Source organism: Oncorhynchus keta, chromosome 19 (assembly GCF_023373465.1).
Source record: "Oncorhynchus keta strain PuntledgeMale-10-30-2019 chromosome 19, Oket_V2, whole genome shotgun sequence".
Taxonomy (NCBI): Eukaryota; Metazoa; Chordata; class Actinopteri; order Salmoniformes; family Salmonidae; genus Oncorhynchus; species Oncorhynchus keta.
Window position 1 is genome coordinate 22680340 of NC_068439.1, and position 20872 is coordinate 22701211.

Genomic DNA, 20872 nt, shown 5'->3' on the forward strand with positions numbered 1-20872 from the left:
AAGGTAACTCTTCACACTCTTTCACACTACTCAATAACAGGGTTAGCTAGGGAGGTTTACACACTGTTAAACCCTTCACACTACTCAATAACAGGGTTATAAATTGATGGAAGAGACCTACTACATGGAAATAGATATGTGATGGATTCAAAACTCTTTTTGACTTCTTCACTCAATAACCATCTTCTGTATTGAAGGTAAATACCTGTGTCTCTCTTTTCTCTTTCAACTGTCTCAAACGATGTATCTTGGCCAATGACTCACTTTGGGGAATAATCAACCAGACAAGAAAGAGAGAAAGAAAGAAAGAGAGAGAGTGACAGGACGAGAGAACTAGCGATGCTCCCAGGGGAGATGAGGGTGAGATGATTCCTTTGCAGTCTGTCGTAGGTAAAAGCAGATGGCATATCATCTCAATAAAAGAGGGACAGCAAACTAACCAGTAGTTCCCATAGATCAATTACCTGTCCAAAGACCTCCCTGCCTGCTTCCCAAATGGCATCTTATTACCTACATAGGGCATTACTTTTGACCAATGGGTTTCTGATTAAAAGTCGTGCTCTACACAGTAAACAGGGTGCCATTTGAGATGCAGGCCCAAGAGAGGAAATAAAGAGGCCCTCATTATCCAGGGATTGACAACCTTCTACGGCTGAAAAAAAAAGGAGAAACTTTAGCTGCAAATGTATTTTCCCACCATACCCCATCCTGATGGGGTCGGTGCAATCTTTAATTAAATGTAGCCATATAATGATTTCCCTGCACATTGCACCACATCATAAAGTATATATTTAGATACAGTACTTTACATATTGAGTGGAAGAATAGGAAGAAGAAGAGGATTGAGAAAGAAGCTATTTCTTGGGCGGAAGGAATGCGTGGTAACTAAGTCTGTGGGAGAGAGAGAGAGAGAGAGAGAGAGAGAGAGAGAGAGAGAGAGAGAGAGAGAGAGAGAGAGAGAGAGAGAGAGAGAGAGAGAGAGAGAGAGAGAGAGAGAGAGAGAGAGAGAGAGAGAGAGAGAGAGAGAGAGAGAGAGAGAGAGAGAGAGAGAGAGAGAGAGAGAGAGAGAGAGAGAGAGAGAGGCAGGGAGGGAGGGAGGGAGAGGGGTGGGAGAGGGGGAGAAAAAGAGCAGAGGAATAGGTACAAAGGGCATAGGGAAAGAGGAAAGGAGACAGAGAGAGAGAGAGAGAGAGAAAGAGAGAGCGGGAGTGAGAAAGCGAGAGACATTGTGTTGTGAAGAAAGGACAGTTGCGGCTCTTCTAGCTAGCTGTGGTTGTGTTGACGTCAGGGCTCCAGGCACAACACCCACGCTAGTGTGAAGAGGGTGAACTCTCTTGCCCACATGTTAGTCAATGCCTCTTGTTTCTTCTATTCTGCTGGAGCCAATGTGTTCCTCCACCACCGCATATAAATCCTCCTCCACTATTATGATCTATCTTTATACTTCTTCAGTTATTATTTACAAGTCCTCCATATGACCTTCTCTCTCTTTGTCTACGTCCGATTAAAGCTCGTGCCATGTACGTATGCATGTATAAAAAAGGTATTATCAAAAGAAAGGACAAAAACAGATAAATGTAGATATGATCATTTGAGCTTCGTCAACGTGACAAAGCTGACCAGAAAATCCAAGCCTTGAAATTGTCATATGGTGCATAACATAAAGTTGACTAAGTCATTTTTACCTTGGACAAACTGTGTCCCAAACACACAGACACAGACACTCACAACCCCCCCTGTATGTAAAGGACTTACCTGAGCAGAAGGGCATGGGTGCGCTCCAGTGGCCGTTGAGCTGGCAGGTGCGCGCCGACTCGCCCTTCAGCTGGCGCCCCCCTATGCATGTGTAGCGAACCGTAGAGCCGAAGGTGAATTTATCCCCGTTCAGCTGGCCATTGGGAGGGGACCCGGGGTGACCACAGTCCACTACTGGAGAAGAGAGACACACACAAGATGGATGCTGTCAGCTCAGAGTGCTGACAGGGCTAATGTAGTGGAAGGTACTGTCGTCACTCTCTAGAGGATTGAGGCCACACACTGTGTCTGCGTCCCAAATGGCACCCTGTTCACTATACAGTGCACTATTTTTGACCAGGGCCTATAGGGTAGTGCACTATATAGGGAATAGGGTTCCATTTCAGACACACCCTGTATGTAAGCAATAAAGATAGCTCGAACAAGATGTGTGACTATGGTTCGAACACTGTTCTAGTCTACTTCTCCTCGTTGAGGGGAATACTGTATCATACAAACTACTTAGAATACACACTATAGGCCAGTTTCACAGACGCAGATTAAGCCTAGTCCTGGACTACAAAAAGTGTTTTTACGTCCAGGACTAGGTTTATTTTGGGTTCCGGGAAACCCATCCAAAATATCCAGTACCTCTGCTCATAGAATAAGACCACTGTACTTGCTTCACCACGATAAAAATACAGTCCTAGCACTTAAGCTCATAATGGCAACGTTCCAAAGTAGACGGTACTGTCCTCATCCTTTGTAATCATTCTTTGATCCCTTTTTCACTTAGTAAATTATCAAGGCCACGGTGCTAAAATAATCAAATTATTTTTTCAAATATTCACCCCACAATGTGCTACAATCAGCAAGTTTACTTTAAACTTTCTCCTCTTTTCTGCTACTGGCCTATAAAAAGTGAGCAGGTCCGGTATTAACATGCTAATTCAGCACAAAGGACGAGGCGTGTCTAAATGAAAGGAACGTTTTGGACATGGTGTCCATGTCACAGCGGGGTGGATCAAACAGGGAACAAGGCATGGAGGGAGAAAGAACGTTCATTCATCTTGCTGAAGGTTTTTTCATCCCTTTTAAAACACATCGCAACAGGAACACCAAACTGATTGGCCTTAGTAGAGCTAACTTATGATACGGTTTAAGGGAAAACAGTAGGCTACACATCATAGTTCAATAAGGTTGGGATTGGGTTCAAATTTCAAAGAGAGTGCACTGATTGGAGCACACAGCTATGCCCCTCAGCCAGTAGGAGGCCCAGGTTGTGTTTGGAACACTGTGACAGCCAGTAGGAAACCTTGAAGCCCTGTGTTTAAAGTAGATGTTTAGACATGCCAGGTTGCCAGTACAGCTGGTGTCTAATGCAGCTTGTTTTGAGGAGGATGTTGAAGATACACACCATAAAACACAGGGATCAGCTGCCAACCTGGTATCCCTAATTAGTGTAATATCCACAGAGCTGTTCCACCTGTCCTTCAATAGAACACTGATCTTAAGCAGAGGGGGTCAGGCAACTCATTCAGCCTAAATTAATGGAATAATATGCTAATTAGCCACGAGTGCCAAGTCGTCAGTCTCTCTCCGGGAAAGACAGACCGATCATGAGACAGCGACAACAAATTATAGGAACAGGACACTTTAGATGCGCACCACCAATGTTTTGGTGCTGGATATCAAAATAAGTTCAGTGAATGGTTGAAAGAGACTCTGCACACCACCATCTGTGGTTAACTCTGTGGTTTATTGGTGACAATGTTTCAACTGTCGAAACCTCTCTAATATACCAAATGCTAGCATATATTGCAGTGTGAGTCTCTTTACACCATGTACTGTAATGTGTACGCTAAGAATTGGGAAGCAAGTACCAGGAGGGAATTTAATAAATAATGGAACATGGAACAAAACAAGAAACACAAGTAGCGTACAAACATAAGGGAGGGACAGATATAGGTGAGTCTCATGAGGTGCAGGTCCGCGTAACGATGGCGGCAGGTGTGCGTAATAATGAATAAACTGGTGACGTCGAGCACCAGAGAGGGGGAGCGGGGGTAGACATGACAGTACCCCCTCCATGACGTGCAGCGTCAGCCGCAGGATGACACCGACCAGAGGGACGGTCTCGAGGATCAGGAGCAGGCCAGTCGCTTCTACTGAGGCACGGGAACCCATAGAGCCGGGCCGAGGCACGGAAACCCGTAGAGCCGGCCGAGGCACGGGAACCCATAGAGCCGGCCGAGGCTCGGGAACCAATAGAGCCGGACGAGGGGCGGAAACCCATAGAGCCGGCCGAGGCGTGGGAACCTGTCGAGCCGGCCGAGGCATGGAAGCCTGATGAGCCGGCTGAGGCATGGAAGCCTGACGAGCCGGCAGAGGTATGGAAGCCTGACGAGCCTGCTGAGGCAGTGGCACTTGGACCCGACATCACCAGTAAAAAAAAAAGATCCCTGTTGCTTCCCCTTGGTGAGGCGTTACTCTGTAACATGTACGCTAAGATTCAGGAAGCAAGTACAGGGAGTTAATTTAATAAATAGTGGAACATGGAACAAAACAAGAAACACGGGTAGCGTACAGACATAAAACACAGGAACAGAAACAATAACGCCTAGAGAAAGAACCAAAGCGAGTGACAGATATAGAAGGTCATCAGGAAGGTGAGGAAGTCCAGGTGAGTCTCATGAGGTGCAGGTGCGTGTAACGATGGTGGCAAGTGTGCGTAATAATGAATAAACTGGCGACGTCGAGCCCCAGCGAGGTGGAGTAGGGGTAGACGTGACAAAACAGTGACACCAGACTCACCGATGCACTCCGGTAGAGGCTTGTCCCACTGTCCTGTGGGCTGACAGGTAAGAACAGGTGAACCGAATAGGTAGAATCCCGGGCTGCAGTCATAGAACACCACGGTTCCAAAGGTGAAGTTCCCATGTTCTATCTTACTCTGCCTGATGGAGTTGGCTGGGATCCCAGGATCGGAGCAGTTGACCACTGAAGAGGAAGAGACAGAGGGGGAAAAAGACAGGCATGTGTTATTTGGCAGAAACATGGAAGGGATCAACTCATTCCAACACTTAGGACACGCTTGACCTTCTAAAGTCACTCATATAGGGCCAAATCCTAACATGAAACAGAATTTTCACACCAATCTTCCATTGATATTAATGCATAATCGTAATGCATGATAAAAAGGAATATTAATAAAAAATATATAGAAAATAGATAAATGTGCACATCTCAAGCAAGTACATAGCACAATGGCTTATTACGAATTTCGAGAACCTGCAAGATAGATTTACTGGTATCAACAAAGGCCAACACAATGTGGGCGTTATATTTCCTCTTGCCAAAATAGACCAATCAGATACAATGTAATTGGTTCTAGTTTGTTCGATATGCAGGGTTGTCCAATAGCATTCTGACCTTGGACATAGCTTCTGGTTTCCTCAGGGCTTGTCCAATAGCAGTCTGACCCTGGACTCAGCCTCTGGTTACTTCAGGGCTTGTCAAATAGCAGTCTGACCCTGGACTCAGCCTCTGGTTTCCTCAGGGCTTGTCAAATAGCAGTCTGACCCTGGACTCAGCCTCTGGTTACTTCAGGGCTTGTCAAATAGCAGTCTGACCCTGGACTCAGCCTCTGGTTTCCTCAGGGCTTGTCAAATAGCAGTCTGACCCTGGACTCAGCCTCTGGTTACTTCAGGGCTTGTCCAATAGCAGTCTGACCCTGGACTCAGCCTCTGGTTTCCTCAGGGCTTGTCAAATAGCAGTCTGACCCTGGACTCAGCCTCTGGTTACTTCAGGGCTTGTCAAATAGCAGTCTGACCCTGGACTCAGCCTCTGGTTACTTCAGCGCTTGTCAAATAGCAGTCTGACCCTGGACTTTGCCTCTAGTTACTTCAGTGCTTGTCAAATAGCAGTCTGACCCTGGACTTAGCCTCTGGTTACTTCAGCGCTTGTCAAATAGCAGTCTGACCCTGGACTTAGCCTCTGGTTACTTCAGGGCTTGTCAAATAGCAGTCTGACCCTGGACTCAGCCTCTGGTTACTTCAGGGCTTGTCAAATAGCAGTCTGACCCTGGACTCAGCCTCTGGTTACTTCAGGGCTTGTCAAATAGCAGTCTGACCCTGGACTCAGCCTCTGGTTACTTCAGGGCTTGTCAAATAGCAGTCTGACCCTGGACTCAGCCTCTGGTTACTTCAGCGCTTGTCAAATAGCAGTCTGACCCTGGACTTTGCCTCTAGTTACTTCAGTGCTTGTCAAATAGCAGTCTGACCCTGGACTTAGCCTCTGGTTTCCTCAGGGGAAGACTCCTATATAATGGAACTACGATAAGCTCCATCAGATGGTTTTCAGATAATCACCTCACACCCCTTCAACATATTCTGAATATTATATTATACATTAATAAGATATCAAACACAAGGTCGCAAAATCACAGTGTCATGCATGGGGTTAACACAACCATTGATACACCCTATAGAGGTCAGTGATACCACCACAATCATATCTACTGATGTTCAAGAGGCCGTGTTGGCTATGACCCTAATTCACCACAACCGCAATTCACACAGAGCAACCATTCACCCTACATAGAGGCCGTTGTCCTGCTGTGGTGCTGGTACCTGATTGGTTACAAGCCCACTACAAACCAAGACTCCTCCTTCTTCCCCATCTTACAGAGAGTGCACTGCAGTGGTCAGGCGGATCGAGCAAGCATACTCCGTGTGAATAGAAGACTTAACTTTTTTCCCCACCTTTACACGTTGGTGGTGGCTGACTCCACTGGCGTGTGGCCTGGCACTGGGCCCTTGAGGGCCCCTCCATCACGTAGCCCATGTTGCAGGAGAAGCTCACCACGTCGTTCAGATTGAAGCCGTTACCAATGGTCCGCCCGTAGATAGGGCTGCCCGGGTGTCCACAGCTGATAGCTGGGGGGAGAGGGAGAGAGAGAGAAATGACAAGATTATTTTCAAATGAGCCCTGGAAAGAGAGGGCAAGAGAGGGGGGACAGATAGAGAGATAGAGAGAGGAGGTTCTGTTGCCACGAGAAAAGGGCAACAAGGGAAGATCAAACACCATTGTAAATACAACCCATATTGATGTTTACAGTTGAAGTCGGAAGTTTACATACTCTTAGGTTGGAGTCATTAAAAATCATTTTTCAACCACTCCACAAATTTCTTGTAAACAAACTATAGTTTTGGCAAGTCAGTTAGGACATCTACTTTGTGCATGACACAAGTCATTTTTCCAACAATTGTTGACAGACAGATTATTTCACTTATAATAAATAGTATCACAATTCCAGTAGGTCAGAAGTTTACATACACTAAGTTGAATGTGCCTTTAAACAGCTTGGAAAAATACAGAAAATGATGTCATGGCTTTAGAAGCTTCTGATAGGCTAATTGACATCATTTTGTCAATTGAAGGTGTACCTGTGGCTGAAATTTCAATGCCTGCCTTCAAACTCAGTGCCTCTTTGCTTGACATCATGGGAAAACCTAAAGAAATCATCCAAGACCTCAGGAAAAAATTGTAGACCTCCACAAGTCTGATTCATCCTTGGGAGCAATTTCCAAATGCCTGAACGTTCATCTGTACAAACAATAGTACGCAAGTATAAACGCCATGGGACGACGCAGCCGTCATAACGCTCAGGAAGGAGACGTGTTCTGTCTCCTAGAGAGGAACGTACTTTGGTGTAAAAAGGGCAAATCAATTCCAGAACAACAGCAAAGGACCTTGTGAAGATGCTGGAGGAAACAGGTACAACAGTATCTATATCCACAGTAAAAACGAGTCCTATATCGACATAACCTGAAAGGCCGCTCCGCAAGGAAGAAGCCACTGCTCCAAAACCCCCATAAAAAAAGCCAGACTGTGGTTTACAACTGCACATGGGGACAAAGATCGTACTTTTGGGGGAAATGTCCTCTGGTCTGACGAAACAAAAATAGAACTGTTTGGCCATAATGACCATCGTTATGTTTGGAGGAAAAAGGGGGAGGTTTGCAAGCCAAAGAACACCATCCCAACAGTGAAGCATTGGGGTGGCAGCATCATGATGTGCTTTGCTGCAGGAGGGACTGGTGCACTTCACCAAATAGATGGCTTCATGAGGTAGGAAAACGATGTGGATATATTGAAGCAACATCTCAAGACATCAGTCAGGAAGTTAAAGCTTGGTCGCAAATGGGTCTTCCAAATGGACATTGACCCCAAGCACACTTCCAAAGTTGTGGCAAAATGGCTTAAGGACAACAAAGTCAAGGTATTGGAGTGGCCATCACAAAGCCCTGACCTCAATCCTATAGAACATTTGTGGGCAGAACTGAAAAAGCATGTGTGAGCAAGAAGGCCTACAAAAATGACTCAGTTACACCAGCCCTGTCAGGGGGATTGGGCCAAAATTCACCCAATTTATTGTGACAAGCTTGTGGAAGGCTACCCGAAACGTTCGTCACAAGTTAAACAATTTAAAGGCAATGCTAACAAATACGAATTGAGTGTATGTAAACTTCTGAGCCACTGGGAATGTGATAAAATAATTCTCTCTTCTATTATACTGACATTTCACATTCTTAAAATAAAGTGGTTATGACCTAAAAAACTGACCTAAAACAGGGAATTTTTACTTGGATTAAAGGTCAGGAATTGTGGAAAACTGAGTTTAAATGTATTTGGCTAAAGTGTATGTAAACCTCCGACTTCAATTGTATTTATTATCCCCTTTGTACTTGTATTTGCACATAATATGACATTTGAAATGTATTTATTCTTTTGGAACTTTTGTGAGTGTAATGTTTACTGTCAAACATTTTTTATTGTTTATTTCACTTTTGTTTATTATCTATTTTATTTGCTTGGCAATGTAAACATATGGTTCCCATGCCAATGAAGCCCTTACATTGAATTGAATTGAAAGAAGGAGAGAGAGAAGGAGTGGGGGTAGAGGGAGAGTAAGATAGAGAAAAACAGAGGGAGAGAGAGACAGAGAAAGAGAGAGAAGTTACATTGAAATTGAAATTCCATATTGATTCCTACTGTATCTAATGTACTGTATAAAAGGGTAACATTGACATTACATAGTGATTCTTACTGTATCTAATGTACTGTATAAAAGGGTAACATTGACATTACATAGTGATTCTTACTGTATCTAATGTACTGTATAAAAGGGTAACATTGACATTACATAGGAACTCATATGTAATGGATAACAGGTAAGGTCACTTTTGATTTATAATCCACCAGGTAATAATCCACTGGGTGCTCATTTGTTCACTGCAAAAATACACATATTGAGTTTGAGACCATAGAAATAGCATAGTCAGACCTTGAACAGGGAATTGAACCCAAAAAGAAACCAGTGGAGCTTGAACGCAGCCTCAGCTCACATTCACTTACTGTGCAATAGACTGGGCAAAACAGTAGGCTTCCAATAAGATCTGCAATAGAGCTGTGTGGCTCGGTTATCAATAGGCTTGGGGCTAGACTATCATGTGTTCTGCCAGGATGTCTCAATCACAGAACTAGAATGAATAGAACAGGCCTCCCCATTCAAGTCAATGACGCCATCATGGGTACACTGGTGAACATTTTGAGTGTCTCATTCTATTTCTATGGTCCCAGTCACCCCTGGAACTGATATTCTGGAGGACAAACGGAAAGAGCTGTTTTATTGCCCCATCCTGGACCGTTTCCCTAAATAGTGTCATTCCCCATCAGATCCCTCTGGTCTAAACTCATTGGCCGTCTGGCAGCTCATCTGAATGGCTAATCCAATGGATGGCGGCCATTTTCATGCCAATGGTCCAAACCACATTAGTTGTGCTCAATTGCAGGCTTTTGTCGAGCGATGCAGAAGTGATGGCAGAGTGCTCATGGTGATCCTCTCTATAGCTCTGGGAGGCATCGGGAGGCCTTTCTCTGCCTGTCTTGGAGGCATGCGTCCTGGAAGGGGAGAAACTAGTGGTTATGGGCCTTTGAATGGGGCTATGGGCCATTAGCCTAGGTGGGATACTGTAAGAGGGGCCTGACTGTGGGACTTCATCAGTGAGTTGGAAACTGAGACTTATGAAATTAGATAATAGACCAGAGACTGAGCCAGAGAGAGAGACAAAAGGAAGGGACAGAGATACACAGAGGGACAGAGAGAAAGAGAGAGAGAGAGAGAGAGAGAGAGAGGCAGAGGGATAGAGGGATAGAGAGAGAGAGACGTTATAAAATCCTTGTACACAAACAACAAGTGTGTGGATAAAATTGGCAAAAAATACAAATTTCTTTACACAGGGTCATGGGGTGAGACAGGGATGCAGAAGTCTGGTTCATCCTTGGAAGCAATTTCCAAACGCATGAAGGTGCCACGTTCATCTGTACAAACAATAGTACACTCCTAGAGATGAACGTACATTGGTGCGAAAGGTGCAAATCAATCCCAGAACAACAGCAAAGAACCTTGTGAAGATGCTGGAGGAAACAGGTACAAAAGTATCTATATCCACAGTAAAACGAGTACGATATCTACATAACCTGAAAGGCCAATCAGCAAGGAAGAAGCCACTGCTCCAAAACTGCCTTAAAAAAGCCAGATTACAGTTTACAACTGCACATGGGGACAAAGATAATACTTTTTGGAGAAATGTCCTCTGGTCTGATGAAACAAAAATATAACTGTTTGGCCATAATGACCACCGTTATGTTTGGAGGACAAAGGTGGAGGCTTGCAAGCAGAAGAACATCATCCCAACCGTGAAGCACGGGGATGGCAGCATCATGTTGTGGGGATGGCAGCATCATGTTGTGGGGGTGCTTTGCTGCAGGAGGGACCGGTTCCATTTCACAAAATAGATTGCTTCACGAGGTAGGACAATTATGTAGATATATTGAAGCAACATCTCAAGACATCAGGTCAGGAAGTTAAAGCTTGGTCATAAATGGGTCTTCCAAATGGACAATGACCCCAAGCATACTTCCAAAGTTGTGGCAAGGGAATTTTTACAAGGATTAAATGTCAGGAATTGTGAAAACTGAGTTTAAATGTATTTGGCTAAGGTGTATGTAAACTTCCGACTTCAACTGTATATATCAACGAATTGGCGAGGGCACGAGAACAGTCTGCAGCACCCGGCCTCATCCTATTAGAATCTGAAATCAAATGTCTATTGTTTGCTGATGATCTGGTGCTTCTGTCACCAACCAAGGAGGGCCTACAGCAGCACCTACAGTAGATCTTCTGCACAGATTCTGTCAGACCTGGGCCCTGACAGTAAATCTCAGTAATACCAAAATAATAGTGTTCCAAAAAAGATCCAGTCGCAGGACCACAAATACAAATTCCATCTAGACACTGTTGCCCTAAAGCACTCAAAAACTATACATACCTCTGCCTAAACATCAGCGCCACAGGTAACTTCCACAAAGCTGTGAATGAGCTGAGAGACAAGGCAAGAAGGGCATTCTATGCCATCAAAATGAACATAAAATTCAACATACCAATTAGGATCTGGCTAAAAATACTTGAATCAGTTATAGAACCCATTGTCCTTTATGGTTGTGAGGTCTGGGTTCCGCTCACCAATCAAGAATTCACAAACACCAGATTGAGACTCTGCATGCGGAATTCTGCAAACATGTCCCCCGTGTCCATCGTAAAATACCAAATAATGCAAGCAAAGCAGAATTAGGCCGATACCCGCTAATTATCAGAATCCAGAAAAGAGCAGTTCAATTCTACAACCACCTAAAAGGAAGCGATTCCCAAACCTTCTATAACAAAGCCGTCACCTACAGAGAGATGAACCTGGAGAAGAGTCCCCTAAGCAAGCTGGTCCTGGAGCTCTGTTCACAAACACAAACATGCCCCACAGAGCAGCAACACAATTAGACCCAACCAAATCATGAAAAAACAAAAAATAATTACTTGACACATTGAAACAAAATGACAAAAAAACTGAACAAACTAGAATGTTATTTGGCCTTAAACAGAATAATACCTGACCACTGTGACTGACTTAAGGAAAGCTTAGACTATGTACAGACTCAGTAAACATAGCCTTGCTATTGAGAAAGGCCGCCGTAGTCAGACCTGGCTCTCAAGAGAAGACAGACTATGTGCACACTGCCTACAAATAGTGGTTGGAAACTGAGCTGCACTTACTTTTTCTCCCCAAATTCGTGGTATCCAATTGGTAGTTGCAGTCTTATCCCATCGCTGCAACTCCCATAAGGACTCGGGAGAGGCGAAGGTCGAGAGCTGCTTCTGCACTGCTTCTTGACACAACACCCTCTTAATACGGAAGCCAGCCGCACCAATGTGTCAGAGGAAACACTGTACACCTGGAGACCAGTGTCAGTGTGCATTGTGCCTGGGTTGCCACAGGAGTCGCTAGTGCGCGATTGGACAAAATCATCCCTGCAGGCCAAACCCTCCCTTAACCCGGACGACGGTGGGCCAATTGTGCTCCAGCCCATGGATATCCTGGTCGAGTCTGGACTCGAACCAGGATCTCTAGTGGCACAGCTAGCACTGCAATGCAGTGCCTTAGACCACTGCACCAGTCAGGAGGCCTGAGCTGCACTTTCTAACCACCTTCCAAATGTATGACCATTTTGGAGACACATATTTCCCTGAGATTACACAGATCCACAAAGAATACAAAAACAAACCAAATTCTGATAGACTCCGATATCTACTGGGTGAAATACCACAGTGTGCCATCACAGTAGATTTGCGACCTGTTGCCACATGATAAGGACAACCTGTGAAGAACAAACACCATTGTAAATACAACCCATGTTTATTTATTTTCCATTTTGTACTTTAACTATTTTCACAACTTTACAACACTGTATATAGACATAATATAACATTTGAAATGTCTTTATTCTTTTGGAACTTCTGTGAGTGTAATGTTTACTTTTAATTTTGATAGTTTATTTCACTTTTGTTTATTATCTACTTCACTTGCTTTAGCCATGTTGACATATGTTTCCCGTGCCAATAAGGCCCTTAAATTGAAATTTAGAGAGAGAGAAAGGGAGAGAGAGAGAGAGAGAGAGAGAGAGAGAGAGAGAGAGAGAGAGAGAGAGAGAGAGAGAGAGAGAGAGAGAGAGAGAGAGAGAGAGAGAGAGAGAGAGAGAGAAAGAGAGAGAGAGAGAGAGAAAGAGAGAGAGAGAGAGTGGGGGGGAGTCTAAAGCCCAGAGAGTACGCCTGGGAGTGTGTTACCCGGCTGAATCTATGGGTGAGTGATCGCGTGTTGGTCTGGAAGTCAGTGTGTTACCCGGCTGAGTCTATGGGTGAGTGATCGCGCGTTGGTCTGGAAGTCAGTGTGTTACCCGGCTGAGTCTATGGGTGAGTGATCGCGTGTTGGTCTGGAAGTCAGTGTGTTACCCGGCTGAGTCTATGGGTGAGTGATCACGTGTTGGTCTGGAAGTCAGTGTGTTACCCGGCTGAGTCTATGGGTGCGTGATCGCGTGTTGGTCTGGAAGTCAGTGTGTTACCCGGCTGAGTCTATGGGTGAGTGATCGCGTGTTGGTCTGGAAGTCAGTGTGTTACCCGGCTGAGTCTATGGGTGAGTGTTCGCGTGTTGGTCTAGAAGTCAGTGTGTTACCCGGCTGAGTCTATGGGTGAGTGATCCCGTGTTGGTCTGGAAGTCAGTGTGTTACCTGGCTGAGTCTATGGGTGAGTGATCGCGTGTTGGTCTGGAAGTGAGTGTGTGAGTGTTGGAGTGTGAAGGCCCTAACTCCAAGTGTGTGTGCCCTAGTAAGCTGCTGATATTGAAAGTGTGTGTGTGTAACAGCACTGTGTGCCGTCTGTGTGTCAATCTGTGTGTGAAAACCCCCAGCCCCACTGTGCTTACTCAAGGCATGTTTTGACGTGTGTAGGAGCACACAGGCAGTTAGTAGACACTGCAGATTAATTCCACCTTCTCTCCACTATTTTGGGGACAGAGAGAACAGTAATCCTTTCCGGTCTTTCCTCTGTCAGCCAGCCTGGCAAAGTACAGTCACCTCAGTTTGAACTCACAGCCCTGCCTTGTACAGTTAACTACTAAGCTTCATTCCACCCCAGACATGCCTTCTCTACCCTACTGCAGACAACACATGTTTTTTTATGAACCCGGATTAACGATGTTGTACTTGTATTGTATTGATGTGATTTGTCAGTGAAAATAAATGTTTATGCGTTAATATTTTCACTGTTTTAACATTGTAGGCATCACACGATAAGTAGGCTATAACGTCTCTGTCTCGTGTATGTCATAGAAGTTCAAATGTAAGCAGCAGCAAAATAAGGTGAGATCCACATCTGTCTCTGTCTGCACTGAGGTCTAGAAGATTCTCTCAAGGACTGACAGGGACCAAATGTCGGCCCGGCATTTCTAACACATTAAATTATTAGCCAAATAATGATCATTCTTCGCAAAAAAATAAAATAAATTCAGACCAGCCCAATGGGCTAAAGATGGGCGAGCCCATGGACCACAACGCCTATGAGGGATAACCTGAGGAGGTCTCAGTGTCTGAAAAAGTGATTCCTCACTTCTGTCTCCTTCTCACCACTCTCTCGCGGAAAACAACCGCAGTACATTTGCATAATTAGAAATGTAATTTGTTTCTCTTTGCACAGAAGCAATTTCCCCTTCATTTGAGCACCGTCTACAACCGGAATTTAAAACCTCATCATTGCACGTTAAAATAACTGAGCTCAACCTCACATCTACAGATATTATGTGCATGCTTACACGCACACACACACACACACACACACACACACACACACACACACACACACACACACACACACACACACACACACACACACACACACACACACACACACACACACACACACACACACACACACACACACACACACACACACACACACACACACAACCCACCCAAGGGAATTAATATTATCATATTTTCCATGAAGACGTGTTGGCCTAGATGCATGGTTCATCAGTGAGCCAGAGGCCTAGTCTTTGTGATAGCCAGTTGAGGAGGTAAGGCCACTACCATTTCAGTAGGAAAATGGCCCTGACTCTCTTATGTCTCCAGTAGCTATTTCTGTTTAAAGTGCTGCTAGCTTTACGCAGCATATTGTCTTCATAAAAACACTGTTCATCATCACCACGGTTACTGCCGGAGAGAGAGCGAGAGAGAGAGAGAGCCAATGTTATCGGACCATACACGGTTTGCTTATAGCCTATAGGAAACATATTGTTTTTGACAATATGGCTTGATAACAGAATATAGAAACATATTGTTTTTAAATCTCCCAGGCTGTGTCACAGCCGGCCATGACCGGAAGACCCATGAGGCGGCACACAATTAGCCCAGCGCTGTCTTGGTTAGGGGAAGGTTTGGCTGGCCGGGATTTCATTTTCCCATCGCGCTCTAGCAACTCCTTGTGGGGGGCCGGGCGCCTGCAACCTGACCTAGGTCGCCAGTTGGACGGTGTTTCCTCCGACACATTGGTGCGGCTGGCTTCAGGGTTAAGCAAGCAGTGTGGCAGGGTCGTGTTTCAGAGGATGCATGGGTCTCTACCTTCGCCTCTCCCGAGTCCGTAGAGGAGTTGCAGCGATGGGGCAAGACTGTACTACCAATTCGATATCATGAAATTGGGGAGAAAAAGAGGTAAAAGTAAAAAAACTAAATAAAAAAATAATACTTTTTAAAAACTATATGGTTTAATCTATTGGTATATACTGTAACTATGACATGCGGTTCATCCACCAACCCTATATGACAAATATCTTCTATGAAATCTACATAATTCGGTGTTGATTAGCTATAAAACACAACAAAATAAATAACTGTCTTTGTTGATTAGAGTCATAGGTGAGAGGCATAATCAGGTTGACCATGGAACTCTAAATGGGTTTTTGGGTTTTATTTTCGTAATAAGGCTTGCTTCCCGCTTATGGCTAGAAAGAAGCTTGTACAGGCAACTTTTCTCCCTGTAATTGATTATGGTGACTTGTTGTATATGCACACAGCCTCCTCCGTCTTACAGAGACTGGGCTCTGTTTATCATGCATCCTTGAGCTTTATTACAAATGCCAAGTCACTCACCCACCATTGCACATTGTACCAAATGGTAGGTTGGACCTCACTTTATATGCGCAGAAAGATACATTTGTATGTGTTCATCTACAAAGCCCTTTTGGTTCAACTCCCTCTTTACCTCTGTAGTCTGGTCTCCATACCCGGTCTGTTAGGTGGTTGCTACTTAAAGTACCCAGGGCATTCACAGTATTAGGCAAGACTACCTTCTCTTCTTGTGCACCAGACGCATGGAATACTCTACAATCCATGCTTCATCTAGATATGTTAGTGCCACTGAATGAATGTAAAATATGCTTTTTTTAGGCTGGATCATGTTGTTGTATTGTATTGTTGTATGTTTTAATTATGTCATGTATTGATTGTTGCTGCCTTCTTGGCCAGGTCTACCTTGAAAAAGAGACTCTGGGTTTCAATGGGCTTTTCCTGGTTAAATAAATGTTAAATAAATCACCAGGTGGTAAATTAGTTAATAGACCAATAAGAAAGATAGTTTAAAATCTCTCTGACAATAACAGACAGTTTTCAGTTTCCCCTCCCCACTCAGATCATTCCCAGACAGTCCTAAAATAATTCTTGTTTGAGAAATTGTTCTTTGCTAATAAGGTATTTTTCGTTTATTTTTGACCATTTTAATTTAAAGGTACTTAATTGTTACCCAGAAATGATTTGATATTGAGATGAAAACAGCCTCATTGGACCTTTAATTAAAAATGCCTGGGAAGACAGAGAAGTGTCCTTCTGTCTGAGTCCAGAGAACGATGAGAATGCTTTAAATGCCAGGGATCTTTGCGACCTGAGGGAGCTCTCAGAAAGGGCACTCCAATCGTCAGTGTAGTGGCTCAGGTCCACACTCAACTTCAACTCTCTTACCACTCTAAAACAGTATTATTCGTCAACTCATTAACCACACAAAAGTGATCCAGACTTCAGTAATCAACTACGTATAAGACTTAATTGGAAAACTGATTTTAAAAAGTATTGGAAGGTGGGATGGGTACTGAGACTGGAGATATTCTGAGGCAGTTCCTCAAAGCACTTGAGAGGAGGTTGGTGTGTGACAAAAGTGAGAGAACTTGAGAGATGAAGAGAGATATAAAGTGTGAAATACATACAGGGAAACAAATAGACATAAAGAGACAGAGAGATAAAGGGAAAAACACAGAGAGAGAAACAGAGAGCGAGAGAAGGACACTCACACACGCAGGAAGGCAGCTGTCCAGACCAGTTGTGGTCCTGCAGGCAGATCCGCACCGAGGAGCCGATGAGGCGGAAGCCTGGGATGCACTGGTACACCACCGTCTCCCTGTAGCCAAAGTTCTCCCCAATCACCTGACCGTTCACTATGGTCTCTGGAATACCACAGTGGCCCGCTGGAGAGAAACACAAAGGGAAAAAGTTAAGAGAGAGGAAAAGGGAGAGGGGGAGACGTAGAAGGGGATAGAGGGAGATGGTGTTTTCACTGAAATAGACACATAGCAGCAAGATAGAGGAAAAAACTACTCTCAGAGAGAGACAAACAACAAAATGTATTTCCACAGGGATGCAACTTAAGCCTCACCCTCTTCAACATATATATATAAACAAAATGGCGAGGGCACTAGAACAGTCTGCAGCACCCGGCCTCATCCTATTAGAATCTGAAATCAAATGTCTATTGTTTGCTGATGATCTGGTGCTTCTGTCACCAACCGAGGAGGGCCAACAGCAGCACCTACAGTAGATCTTCTGCACAGATTCTGTCAGACCTGGGCCCTGACAGTAAATCTCAGTAATACAAAAATAATGGTGTTACAAAAAAGGTCCAGTTGCCAGGACCACAAATACAAATTCCACATTGACACTGTTGCCCTAGAGCACACAAAAAACGATACATACCTCGGCCTAAACCTCGGCCTAAACATCAGCGCCACAGGTAACTTCCACAAAGCTGTGAATAATCTGAGACATAAAATTCAACATACCCATTAGGATCTGGCTAAAAATACTTGAATCAGTTATAGAACCCATTGCCCTTTATGGTTGTGAGGTCTGGGGTCCACTCACCAATCAAGAATTCACAAAATGGGACAAACACCAGATTGAGACTCTGCATGCAGAATTCTGCAAACATATCCCCTGTGTACAAGGTAAAACACCAAATAATGCACGCAGAGCAGAAATAGGCCAATACCCGCTAATGATCAAAATCCAGAAAAGAGCAGTTCAATTCTACAACCACCTAAAATGAAACGATTCCCAAACCTTCCATAACAAAGCCATCACCTACAGAGAGATGAACCTGGAGAAGAGTCCCGTAAGTAAGCTGGTCCTGGAGCTCTGTCACAAACACAAACAGACCCCCACAGAGCCCCAGGACAGCAACACAATTAGACCCAACCAAATCATAAGCATACAAAAATATACTTATTTCCAATGTGTCAAGTAATTAACAAAAAACAGAGCAAACTACAGTAGAATGCTATCTTGCCCTAAACAGAGAGTACACAGTGGCAGAATACCTGACCACTGTGACTGACCCAAACTTAAGGAAAGCTTTGACTATGTACAGACTCAGTGAGCATAACCTTGCTATTGAGAAAGGTCTCAGTAGGCAGACCTGGCTCTCAAGAGAAGGTGGGAATTGAGATGCACTTCCTAACCTCCTGCCAAATGTTTGACCATATTAGAAGCACATATTTCCCTCAGATTGCACAGATCCACAAATAATTAAAAAACAAGCCACATTTTGATAAACTCATATCTACTGGGTGAAATACCAGTGTGCCATCACAGCAGCAAGATTTGTGACCTGTTGTCACAAGATAAGGGCAACAAGTGAAGAACATTGTAAATACAACCCATAATTTTAAAATATATTTTCCCTTTGTACTTGAACTATTAGCACATCGTTACAACACTGTATATAGACATAATGTGACATTTGAAATGTCTTTATTCTTTTGTAACCTCTGTGAGTGTAATATTTACTGTTTATTTTTATTGTTTATTCAACTTTTGTTTTATCTACTTCACTTGCGTTGGCAATGTTAACATATGTTTCCCATGCCAATAACGCCCTTACATTGAAATGTTTGTGTTGTTGAGAGAAGTATTGTACTGTACTGAATAGTTATGTTCTGGAGACAGACAGACAGACAGACAGACAGACAGACAGACAGACAGACAGACAGACAGACAGACAGACAGACAGACAGGACAGACAGACAGACAGACAGGATAGAGATTTTCATTTAATCACACATGTCACAGAAATACAGTATTTGCAGTACACAGACGTGTTCTAGAGAAAATAAAGAAGCCCAAAATAGAGACTTCTCCCTGCTTCCACAGACTTGGCATCAGCACACAGAGAAGTTAGACAGTCAAGCTATTTACCACAATAAACATATGTTCATTAGAGGGTGAAGACCAAAATAACTCCACACCAACAAAAACATTCTTAGGGCAAAAGATAGCCTACATTTCACAGGCAATACAGCATCTGGAGAATGTTGTCTTGGTTGTTTCACACAAATACAGACAGACAACAGAAATGTTGGGAATTAATTGGTCGTTTTACCCAAGCAGCGGGTCTCCTGTCCGCTCCACAGTCCAGAGGAGAGGCATTCTCTCACAGTCGAGCCCACCAGCATGAACCCTGCGTCGCACATGAAGATGGCAGTCGCCCCAAAGGTCATCTGCGTACCAATCTTCTTCCCATTGGGCAGGCCAGGGAGGTCCCCGCAGGAAATGACTGTGGCACAGACAATAACAAAGGCATCATCAGCCAGCTGACAGACAAATGGCATTAAACAGCTGAGACATATCAGCCAGCTGACAGACCAATGACATTAACAAACACCTGGGAGATATCAGCCAGCTGACAGACCAATGGCAGTAACAAACACCTGGGAGATATCAGCCAGCTGACAGACCAATGGCAGTAACAAACACCTGGGAGATATCAGCTAGCTGACAGACCAATGGCATTAAACAGCTGAGACATATCAGCCAGCTGACAGACCAATGGCATTAACAAACACCTGGGAGATATCAGCCAGCTGACAGACCAATGGTATTAACAAACACCTGGGAGATATCAGCCAGCTGACAGACCAATGGCATTAACAAACACCTGGGAGATATCAGCCAGCTGACAGACCAATGGCATTAACAAACACCTGGGAGATATCAGCCAGCTGACAGACCAATGGCATTAACAAACACCTGGGAGATATCAGCTAGCTGACAGACCAATGGCATTAACAAACACCTGGGAGATATCAGCCAGCTGACAGACCAATGGCATTAACAAACACCTGGGAGATATCAGCTAGCTGACAGACCAATGGCATTAACAAACACCTGGGAGATATCAGCCAGCTGACAGACCCAATGGCATTAACAAACACCTGAACGATATCAGCCAGATGACAGACCAATGGTATTAACAAACACCTGGGAGATATCAGCCAGCTGACAGACCAATGGCATTAACAAACACCTGGGAGATATCAGCCAGCTGACAGACCAATGGCATTAACAAACACCTGGGAGATATCAGCCAGCTGACAGACCAATGGCATTAACAAACACCTGGGAGATATCAGCCAGCTGACAGACCCAATGGCATTAAACACCTGGGAGATATCAGCCAGCTGACAGACCAATGGCATTAACAAACACCTGAACGATATCAGCCAGCTGACAGACCAATGGCATTAACAAACACCTGAACGATATCAGCCAGCTGACAGACCAATGGCATTAACAAACACCTGAAATATCAGCCAGCTGACAGACCAATGGCATTAACAAACACCTGAACGATATCAGCCAGCTGACAGACCAATGGCATTAACAAACACCTGAGAAATATTGCAGGATAATTTCCAGTGCTTTGGTGATTTTCAGCATCTATATTGTTTTCCCAGAAGTAGTGTAACAGAATCAATATGGGGCTAATTATTAGACATGTGTAAGCAGAATGAAGGCTGAACCCATGTGAATGTACAAAGCTGGATCAACATGGAGTTAACCATTAGACATGTAAAAATAGAACCTAAGCAGA

General features: G+C 44.2%; 1 protein-coding gene across 3 annotated transcripts in view; it reads right to left on the minus strand.

The window, feature by feature from the left end:
• Window positions 1–20872, minus strand: part of LOC118397653 (CUB and sushi domain-containing protein 3-like) — a 660396-nt gene that overhangs the window by 63371 nt on the left and 576153 nt on the right. For 2 of the 3 annotated variants that reach the window (XM_052470057.1, XM_052470055.1), the window contains 5 exons: window positions 19382–19555; window positions 17019–17192; window positions 6498–6671; window positions 4549–4734; window positions 1756–1929 (listed from right to left, as the gene is read on the minus strand). In XM_052470057.1, coding sequence (XP_052326017.1) covers window positions 1756–1929; window positions 4549–4734; window positions 6498–6671; window positions 17019–17192; window positions 19382–19555 — 882 coding nt within the window. Of the gene's footprint in view, window positions 1–1755; window positions 1930–4548; window positions 4735–6485; window positions 6672–17018; window positions 17193–19381; window positions 19556–20872 lie in introns of all 3 variants that reach the window. The other variant, XM_052470056.1, reaches the window with a different exon arrangement.